At 41.2% G+C, this 11,268-nt stretch overlaps 1 protein-coding gene across 1 annotated transcript in view; it reads right to left on the bottom strand.

Annotated features, from left to right (window-relative positions):
• Positions 1–686: 686 nt before the first annotated feature.
• hlcs (holocarboxylase synthetase (biotin-(proprionyl-CoA-carboxylase (ATP-hydrolysing)) ligase)) overlaps positions 687–11,268 on the bottom strand; it is a 48,217-nt gene continuing 37,635 nt past the window's right edge. The window contains exons 7-11 of the mRNA XM_018700887.2: positions 6,795–6,862; positions 6,452–6,612; positions 6,141–6,255; positions 5,082–5,295; positions 687–4,222 (exon numbers count right to left, since the gene is read on the bottom strand). Coding sequence (XP_018556403.1) covers positions 4,051–4,222; positions 5,082–5,295; positions 6,141–6,255; positions 6,452–6,612; positions 6,795–6,862 — 730 coding nt within the window. The 3' untranslated portion in view covers positions 687–4,050. The remainder of the gene's footprint in view (positions 4,223–5,081; positions 5,296–6,140; positions 6,256–6,451; positions 6,613–6,794; positions 6,863–11,268) is intronic.

Genomic DNA, 11,268 nt, shown 5'->3' with positions numbered 1-11,268 from the left:
AAATAAAATCCACAATCTTAAAATTGTTCATCCATCTGCTTCACATAAGGATCTACACTGTAGTTGTTTTTCATTAAAAATGTTAATTATACAAACCTAAATTATAATTGTAATTTAGGTTTGTACCAAAAATTAACAGGTCATCCTTACACATAAGGAACAGCTTGTGCTGAGCATCATAAATATTACTGTTTTGAAAAATGAAAAAATCTAAATCAAGACATACAAAATAGAGATTTCACCTCAGTAATCGGGGGTAGAGGGTGGGGTGGGTGTGTGTGTGTGTGTGTGTGTGTGTGTGTGTGTGTGTGTGTGTGTGTGTGTGTGGGGTGGGGGGGTGGTAGGCACTCATCCCAGTACTCTACCTCCTTAATTCACTAGAACACTAATACCCTCTTTAAAACCCTCTTTAAATTAAAAATAAGATGCTCATACAAACTAAAACTTGAATATTTATATTGTTGGAATATAATATTTGTTTGATCTTGCTCTCCACTTCCAACACCATTCAACCACAACATTCGACACACGATCTTTTTCAAGCTCCACAAGTAAAATTGTATCGTCAGTTCAACACACCATACTGAAATGTAATGATTAACATAAAGTACAGTGTTGGTGACAACATGTCTCCTTCCTTCCACCACACTCCTGTTCTAAGCCCATTAACATGAACACAGGCAATAGGCACTCAATAAAAATATTTAATGACATTATAACATCCTATCCACCCTGAAGTCTGCATTTACTGCTTTAAAACTTACTTTCAGTATATGTGATTGATACATACTCATACTTTGCTCATCTACCAGTCTCTGCATTAGGAGTGATGAATACAATTTTTTCACAGTGCTGATGAGGCTAATGCCACTATAAGTATATAGGGAGTAAATAATGACAATTGCTAATTCCATCATTCATTACAATTTCTCTCTCCATTTTTAAACAAATAAATTATTTCAAAAGTTCCCAGTTAAAGTAATTATTATGTCATGGGTGTGCACAGGGCAACAAGAAAGCACCCAAATGCAGAAAAGCAGGCATACAGTGCAGTTCAGATTATATAATTGATTTTAATGATAAATGAAACTAAATACAAAACTTACAGACATAACTAGTCAGTCCAAGCAGAGGAATGTGAGAATCCACAGACAACAGGAAAGGGGCCAGAAGGTACAGCCTCTCTTAAGTTATTCCACAACATCTAAATCCTGATCCCAGTAGGGTTTACGTGATTTTTAAAAATGATTTATGAGTGATTTTTTTCATTTGTTCTTAACCCTTTGATCCAATTCTTAATAAATACAATCACAAAATTATCATACCAGGAAACCAGATCAGGTTGACTACCTTAAACCAACTTGAACCAACAAGTCACATTCGCCGATTCACACACACATTCATACACAACGCTCTAACACACAGACACACACACACATACCCTGATGCTACATCGGGGGGCAACTTGGGATAATTCAGAACATGGTCTGGAGGGGCCAGGGATCAAACTACTGACCTTACGATTAGTGGTTGACCTGCTCTGCCTCCTGAGTCACAGCTGCCCTAGCAGCTTGGCTCTTGGCCCCTCTCTGCAGGCCTGCTCAGAGCAGCCTGTATTCCTCCAGGATAACATAACATAACGTAGCACTGCTAAACACAGGACTGATTAACTTGGTTCAATGTATTCATCAAGCTTTGTTGTAATGTATGTTTATGGCTAGGTTATTGGAGATCCACACACAGAATGGATGTATGTTCCGGTTATAGCAACTACAGACCTAGTTTTCAAAGGGCAAGTGATCTGTTTACTGCTGCAGGTTGACATAAACACCAACAAAAAACTGAATTTCAGCAGTGTCACTGTGTGGTCTGATTTGAATGGTTATCTATGATATTATACTTAACCAACTACACAAGTGAGAAGAGGAAAATGCTAGTGTGATATTAACCAGCTCATGTTTACATTATATTGTCACTGGTTACTATAGCCACATAATGTCCATTTCTGGACATTCTGTCTCCCTAGGCAAGATGTCGCTCTGGGGTGGATGGATCTTGTTATTATTCTATTTTTATGACGTGTGTGTGGCAGGGGGTGTGGCTGGCTCCTCCTGTTGGCAGCAGAGGCACACCTGAATTCACTCAGTCTATTTCCCTCTACCTCATAAGCCTGGCCTTCACTCCTGCTCGCTGCCAGAATATTCCATGCTCTCTCTCTGCATGCAGTTTACCCAGCGTTACCTGCGGCTAGATTCTCCTGTGCTCCATTGCTGAAGACTTCCTCCTGCCAACCAGCTCCCTGCCACCCATCTGCCTTTTGTTCTGGTTTTGGTCCGTTTTGTAATTTAAAGAAACTTCAGTTCCCACTCACCAGTGTGTGTGCGTCTCTGCTTTGGGGTCCTAGACTAAAGAACTTAACACCTTCCCCCAAACACACACATTTAATTTGAAGTAAAACAATGGTATAGTAAAGCAAAGTGTTAATTCTCAGGTTTTATATTATAGTGTCCAAAGTTTAGGATTTAAAAAGACACTTGGCTTCTATGTGTGTACTGGCAGATTTAGGTATATAAGGAGAGCATAGTTGTTGGAGGTGGCACGGGCTCTCTATTTTCACGTCCTCTAAATGATATCATTTCACGATGTGGGTTGGAGTGGGCGCCCTACCAGTTTGTGCGCATCACAATTTTGCTTGCTGGGAAAATCTCACAGATGTGGTGAGAGATGAGGAGGTGGTTGGGGATTGGTTGACCTCTGGTCTCCCCACCAGAGTGAAGATGCGAGGGAAACTATCAAATAGTGGACTTATACAGTAGCCAATTAACGCAATTAGTAAAATCTATTTCAGCCGCTGGCTTGTCCAGTGAGTTTAACGCCTTCTTGTAGTTTTTGTATGCTAAATCAGATGTGCAACCCCCAGTGCATGATTGGCTCTAGCTGGGAAGGTGTGGTCACCCCCTCACCTCAAATTCTGCCTCCCTTGCATGTGTCCTGCTTGTTGATTGGTGGATCCCAGTCCTGTGACACCAATCCTTCCAATACACTGGGGATTGAAACTTACATAAGCTTGGCCAACCGGCCAGAATGGCAGCTGTACGTAGCAGCCAGGTGTGTCTAATTTGTGTTTGGCAAAAGCTGATCTTTGTATTAAGTCAGAAACAGGTAATTTGACAGTTAGTCATGGAGGCTGTGTTGTTAATTTAGTTCTTATTCTGAACGTTTAATAAATTACAATGACATGTATATTTAATTGTGTGACAAATGCATGCATGATGGGCAGGGTGGGGGTGGGGGTGGAAGGGGTCGCAAACCTATGCTGCATTATATTAAGTGTGCAAAACACTGTTCAAGTGTCTTAATGATATAAGACACTGCCTCCACAAGTTATTTCTTTTTACCCATTTGGACTGACAACTGTTTTTCTGCTTTTCTAGACTTTTAGCACGTCATTATCCACAGAAATTTCAGGACACTCTGTAAGTCAAGAGTCCTTTTGACATAAGGTCATTTTTTTTCCTTGATAGTCAGAATTCTGTAGACTACTGTGATCAGGTAAAAAAGCTTGTTAGTTTAAAGACATATGCCATATATTTCTGTGGTGATCTCTTTGCTTAGCAACAGCAAAAGCTGTAATTATCACTTTTCTCAACAGCGAAACCAGGTTAGATGTTCAGATGATGGTTACAAGATTTGTTTTTTTCCAGATAGTAGTACAAGTTCCTACCTAACCAGCAGGTCATAATTATACTGATATGCGCTAGAGACCCATCACTGATGCAGATATCACTTTATTTAGCTGCCTTTAAACCCAGTTTTCAATTAAGTATGTCTTCCAACAAATTACCTCAATAAAATGTATGTCAGGTTAATATAAGGAGAAACTAACCAAAAACCCACTCTAAACTAGTACCCAATAACATATTTAGTCAATTTAATCAATTTGAAAACCTGGATACATTTGTGTAGCTATACAATTTTCTGACAGACTAAATAACTCTTGGTTCAATGTATTGAAAGAAATTATGATACTGTAGTTCATTGAGTTTGGTCCTAACGTGGCTTGATGACCACCAAGTTTTTCAGCATGTCAAAGGAGTTTCCATCAGGTTCCACCGACACCACGCCATGCTCCTTGCTGTACACTTGAAGGAAACCGTTGTGGTCCAGACCTACCACCTCAGTCTCCGGTCCATCCTCAGTCCATAGATGCACCTGGGTCCCACTGAGGTCAAAGCACAGAGAGCAACTGTCACAGTTCTGATTCACTGTGTTATTGTGGGGCTCAGGAATCTCCACAGAACTCTCCACTTTCTGCAGAGCTGCTACATCCCTTGATCAACTAAAATGCAGTACACAACAGAATGACCGGTGACAAATGAAAAGAAAAACCTGAGTGCTTTGGAAATAAAGAGAATGTCAGACAGAGTTATGAACTCTGCAAAGCAAAGGAGAGGGCCATACAGAAGGGCACCAGCAAGGGTGAAAGGGAAGGTTACAAGATGGTAGTGACAAAATGACAAAAGGTGAATTTGGAGGTAGCAGAGTTGAGGACGCTAAGACTTTGGTTGGGAGTGACAAGGATGTACAGGACTAGGAATGATTACATTACAGGGACAGCTCAGGTTGGATGGTTCAGAGGCAAAGCAAGAGAGGCAAAATTGACATAGTTTAGACATAGGCAGAGAAGAGATGGTGGATATATTGGCAGAAAGATGCTGAAGATGAAGCTCCTACATGAGAGGAAAAGAGGAAGGTCAAGTGAAGGTTGGTATGACAGAGGAGGATGGAGAGGACAGGAAGAGAAGGAAACAAATGATCTGATATTCCTCTCCGTTCAGCTAGTCCCCTAAAAGAAGAAAGCAGCTTTGGTATTGCATGCTTTTCATGAGCTGAGGTATCAAAATTAGTACAGAATCTGTACTGGGAGAGAAACACTTGAATTGATGCATCCCCCACATTGTCAGTGGAACCAAAACAAATTCTTGTATGCATGTACTAGCTGAATCAAGTTTCTGATTCTGATTTTCAATGAGAAAGTAAAATATGAGTCCAAAGCCCAGGGGGATGTTTGCAATACTCACCTGTGAAGCCATCTCTTATAGTAGGTGGGCAGGACGGCATCTGGTCCTCCTTGTTGGAAACTGCTGATGAGGGCGTCCAGACAGCTGACAGTGCGAGCGATTAGCTCAGCACAGCTGAGTGGCCGCAGACTGCAGTTATGCCGTATGTTGTACTGCTGGATCAGGTCGTTGATACATACTGTTGGGTTGCTGTTTGTCACATTGAACCCACAGCCTGTAGGACACAATATGTTCAAGAAATAATATAATGTTATTTTGAGCAAACAACATGAGGCTGTACTTCACTGATGCATGCTGGATAAAGTATTGCAAAAGATTGCATTTTTACTACTGTTGATTTGTCATACCCCTAATATAGTAGGTGTAAGGTGAAAGCAGACTAAATGACCACTGTCACTAGCACTGTCACTGCTGGAGAGCAGCGCTTAAAGTAATGATAAGAAGGAAGAAGAGTATTTAATGTTCTTTATTAGGCTGAATCACTGATAACTTTTTAAACTTATTTTCCCTTTGCAATCATTATATTTGAACAACTTTTTGCACAAGAGATGATAATTAAGTGATACATTTGTTAGAGTAGTGCTAGGAAGGCTAAGAAAAGTGCATTTAACTCTTTAAAGTCTTGGGGCTGTTATGTACAAGTGACTTGGGGAATTACCCAGTTATGAGACCAAACCTTTACAATTTCATCAAGGGGAAAGTGGAAGATGGTCTAAATGAGCCAGAAACTCATATTAATATTATTAATATACATGTATGTATATGTACATATGTATAGTGTGACTATCCACGCTTACACATTTTCCTCTGTTCAGCTCTAAACAACAGCAGATTCGATTTTAAATTAATCAGTAACTATGAGTTTAAAGAACAAGATTTCTGGCTTTCACAGAGTTTGAAGGCAGACACCTTCATATTGGGGGAAAAGTTCAGAAATTATAGCTCTACTCTCTAATCATAGGCAAACTGGTAATTTATATGTGAAATTGTTTTTCACGTAGACATGCAAACTGTCAGTAAAAGCCTCCAGTCTCATAAGCTGCACTAAAGGGTTGTTACCTATGAGCAGATAAAAGGTTGATCCTATTACAGTGGAAGTCACCAGTACACCCCCGAGCTTCATCAGGTTACTGTAGTAGATGTCATTGGGCCACTTCACTCTCAGGTCTATGTCCTGACGAAGATTGAAATGTGTTCAAACATCAGTTATTAAAAGAATAAATCTTCACTTAAAACCCAATGCACTGACCTTTAATATGGTACGATACAATGTGTATTTCAGTGGTTAGGGTGTAAAAACTGAATGGGCAAAATCACAACAGATGTGTAGGCTAATAAAGTCTGATAAATGGAAGTGTGTAAACTGATACCTGGTATCCAGGGAGAGTGCGAACAGCCTCCACTACTGCCAAAGCAGCCAGATGCTGAACGAATGGAATCCTCTGCCCAAGTCTGGAGCTCAACTCAACCTGGACCCTCAGAGTGAACATGGCACAACCAAGAGGGCTGAGCCAGGCGTTCCTGCCCCGACCTGAAACAGTAACAAACACAAAATATACAAAAAAAATGCAGAGTGGTACCCAAGACCTATAGCATACTTCTGACAAATACGATTAATAAAAACAAAAAATAACTTGATTGAAACTTTGATGCATGATGTATTTGAGGTGTAAATGTTGTGTATGCAGGTATACAGTGAGCTAGAGCACTGACCTCTTCCCTGGCTTTGTCGACCAGCTACTGCTATTAAACCCACATCGTTTGGTAAGTGCAGAGTCAGCCTGAAGGAACACAAGAGTAATGAAAACATGTTAAAACCTCAAAGTTCCTCATAGGGACAACATGTTAAAATCATATAGTTTTTTTTACACCTTTAGTTGGTGCTTTTAATTTAGTCTTACCCTTATTGTTGTCCCTCTTGACAAATTCAAACAATAATACATCATAACAATTTTGAAAACTAAAAGTCTCAGCAGGAAATAAGGAAGTACTGTTGCAGTTGCTTTCATGAAAAACTCTGATGCAGTTTGCATCATTTATTATGTCTGTTGTATACTCCATTTCAGTTCTGGTTGTTTAAAAACTTCACTGACAACCATTATCATCTCCAGCAGATTTGGTGCAGAAAGTTTTAATTTACTAATGTAGAAGCTGGTTAGCATTCCTGTACAACTCTGTAATATTATTTGTACATAGTTGTAGCCATGAAGTTGAGAATTCTTTAAGGACTGTTTGGCCCTGGACTAGAACTGACATTTAATGACTACTCGCAGATTGTGTAGCCCTGTCAACAGGCTTAATAAATCAGATAGTAAATTTGACGTTTTAGGGATTAGATTGGAGATCAGTTTATAAATATAAAAACAGGATGTTGATTTACAGAAATTTATAATCATGAAAACATGAAACATAAATACCTACAATGCAATTAACTGAAACAGGAGTTCATCAAATGACTCAGATGATCTTGCAAGCTCCCTGACTACCCTCTTCAATATCACTGTGGTGAGGCAATATGTCAGTACCATCTCAACAGTGCGTCTGTAAAATGGTATGAGAATGATAGGGGGAGTGCAATCTCTGCTGGGCCAAGTGAATCTATCCATGATCTGCACTATAAGAAACCTGATCCTCTCTGCTCTCTCCACTGTAGGGCTACCGGTGCTGAGGCGTGTGAGCTTAAACTGCAACCCTCTGAACAACAAACAACAAAGTTGATGATATGGTTTTCCCTGAATCTAGCAGCACAGTTGTGCGTTAGCAATGTAAACAGCAGTTGGGTAAGCACACAGCCTTGAGGGACTCCAGTGCTCAGTATGATGGAGCCGGAGGCTCTATTGACAACACAAACTGAATGTGGTCTCTCAAGTGACAGGCAGAGGTACTGAGGCCAAGTAGAGAAAGTTTCTCCGCTAGTCTCTGACGGATAATAGTATTGAATGCTGAGCTGGAATCTATGCACAGCATTCTAGCGTAGGTGTCTATATTATCTAGATGAGTGAGTACTGTGTTTAGTGTGGAGGATATTGCATCCTCTGTAGATGGGGCGGTAAACACATATGTCCTCAGATGTTGTCAGGTCCTGTTGTCTTCTGTGGGTTGACCCTGGTTAGGGTCCTCTGTATTTCTGCTGTCTCAATAATTAGAAGCTGCTATTCAGTTGGTGAGGTAGCATGCACCCACCTCCCTGGGTGTGGTGCTTCATGTTCCAAAATGTGCAAAGAAGTTGTTGAGCATGACTGGAAGAGGGATCACTTGATGCCTGGTCTTGTAATCAGTTATTGCCTGGATTCCCTGCCACATATGTCTGATATCCCCTTATGTTGGCTCTGGAGCAGGTAACAACCTAATCATAGCTTATGTGTGAAAGCATCTGGGGGACACAGCATTACACAGTATTGCACCTTTCAATGATCCCGAGTCACACCTGGGCTCATGTGACCCTAATGACTTGCATAACGACTGGGTGGGTCAATGACTCTCATAACTAGCCCCAGAGGCTAAATACCTGGGACTCCCCAACCAGTTTTCAGAACTGAAGAAGCCTTTCAGATGAGAGGTGAAACCTCTTTAAGAGCCTAAAAGAAGTCCAGTTGTCTTCAACCTCAGCAATTAAGACTACCATGACCTGGATGACTGAGAACCATTGCAGACATATTGCCTTGCACTTTGGGAGGACAACCCTTCAATTGGTGTGGGAGTATGAAAGAACCTCAAGGAAGCTTGCAGACTACAGGAACCACCTTCGATTCAACCTGAGATGTCAACAGGCCAGAATGGCCCCCAAGAGTTTGCGCCTTGGATCAACTGTCAAAGAACATAGACCGGAGCAGATCCTACTAAGAGCCCAGTCCCAACTCCTGAACAAAAGGATTAGACAAATCTATTTCACTTTGTGAAGAGACAAGACAAGATCAACCAGACCTTACAGAAGCTGATGTCACTCCTGCCTTCCTCCATCTTGGAGGAAGTTTCCAACTTCGTCAGCAAGGCCCAACAGGCTCAACACATGAAAGGCAAGGAGTGACAAACCTGCAAATTTCTAACTCTTCAAGCCAGGACATATGTTACGTCAAGAACTCTGGGATCACTCGAAAACCTCCACAGGATGTTGCCACAACTGCAGACAATCAGGACAAGTGGGTTAAAAACCTACCAGAGACCTCACCAGAAAGGGATGTTTTAGCCAAAGGACTCAATTTCACCATATCTCCACAACAACTGCCCATAGTGGATCACATTACAGCTACAGAATCAGACATAAGAACCAACAAACTGACACAGTCCGAGGCAGAACAATTAGGATAAAGGTATCCGCAGCCCTCCAAATATAGCCCTGCCAAAATACCTCCCTCCAACGTCACCACCCAGGAAAAGAATGCCATCACTTCCCCGAGTAAGGACCAAAACATCACCATCCTATCAGCTGACAAGGGGAGATGCACTGTCGTTCTCAACAAAGCGGATTATCATGCTAAAGTAACTGCACTACTCAGCGACAGCAACACCTATGAGATCCTAAAACGAGACCCCACAACTGGTTACAAGAAGAAAGTCATAGACTGCCTACAGAAACTGGAAAAGGATGAAGCCATTGTCCGCCCAGCATATTACCGCCGCTACCCTGGTGATACTCACTCCCTGTATTTATGGACTCCCGATGATACACAAAGAGGGAGCCCCTCTTAGACCCATTGTGAACAGTATCAACTTTGCCACATACAACATTGCCAAGCCACCATTTTAGTGTCGCTGGTGGGAAACACCCCGCATCAAATCCGAAACTCCATGGATTTCACCAACAAGGTCCGGAAATTCTATCTATGTCCACCTGGAACGTCCATCTCTAAACAAAGGTGGTGGCTTACGACACTAACTTTCAGCCACCTACAATGCAGTCCTGAGATCCTTACCCATGAGACTTAACCTCCATCCACACCTTGTCCCTTGTCTCTGATGATGTATCTGATCTCAAGGCGCAGACAAATGATGTTGTTCTATTGACTTCATCAGACGTTGACCTTCAGCACACACTGGGGCAGTTTGCAGCTGAGTGTGAAACCCCCCCCCCCAATTTGGGGGCATGGTGCTCAGGTAGAAAATGGTGGATTACTCCCTCTGGTTTTAGGGTGAGTTGCTGCCCAAAGTGAAGGAGTTTAGGTATCCTGGGGTCTTGTTCACATATCTAATCTGGTCTGGATCCTCTGGTCTGGATCCTACAGGAAGAGCTGGAAAACTTTGCCAGAGAGAGGGATGTCTGAAATACTCTGCTTTGCCTGCTGCCACTGAGACTGGACCCCGGATAAATGGAAGTAAATGTATGGCTAATTTGGAAGGCCAGGGGAGTAAAGAATCTGTTCATGTTGTTGCCTATGTCCCTTCAGAGGAAACCATGTCAACCCGTTGAAAGAATGGGTCCCTAGGCTCTGGTAAATTGGTAAATGGACAGCATTTACACAGCGCATTTCTAGTCTGAGCAACCATACTCAAGGTGCTTTACACTGTAAGTCAGATTTACCCATTCATACACACATTCATTACCATCAACCTTACCATTACTGGATGACCCCCACTACCTCCTGAGGCACAGCCTGCTCATTAGGTATGTGAAAGATAAAGAATTGGAGAAACAGTATCTTTTGTTACTACAGTGGCAAGAAAAAGTAAGTGAACCCTTTGGAATGATCTCTATGTATAAATTTGTCTTAAAAATGTTCAGATCTTCACTCAAGTTAAAACAAACATAATCTATCACTGTATTGTTATTATCCACGCTGAAAATGTCATTAGTAATGTTGTGCCATGTGTAGTTTAAATAATAATGCAAAAATACACCATAACTTAATGTGACACCATAACTTAATGTGACAAAATTGCTAGTAAAGTTAGCATAAATCACCTGTTAAACCTTTATAAAAAACATTATCAGTCATACCATGAATACTCTCACTAAGGATGTACTGGAATCTCTTCTTAAGCAAAGCACAAATAATGTAAGGAACCAAAGACGTAATCTACCTGAAATTTATCACAAATTGGACAAATTTAAATATTTGAGGTTGTAACATTGGAGTCTAATGACGAAAACAATTATAACTGGCAGCCCTAAAAGATTTAGCATTCTCTTGGTCTTTTAAAGAAGCACTACATACAATAACCTTTACTGAGCAACAGCAGACCCCTGCAG

The sequence above is a fragment of the Lates calcarifer genome, unplaced genomic scaffold (assembly GCF_001640805.2).
Source record: "Lates calcarifer isolate ASB-BC8 unplaced genomic scaffold, TLL_Latcal_v3 _unitig_4509_quiver_412, whole genome shotgun sequence".
NCBI classification, from domain to species: domain Eukaryota; kingdom Metazoa; phylum Chordata; class Actinopteri; family Centropomidae; genus Lates; species Lates calcarifer.
The sequence above is the reverse complement of the archived record's forward strand: the minus strand, read 5'-3'. Positions and strand labels throughout refer to the sequence as shown.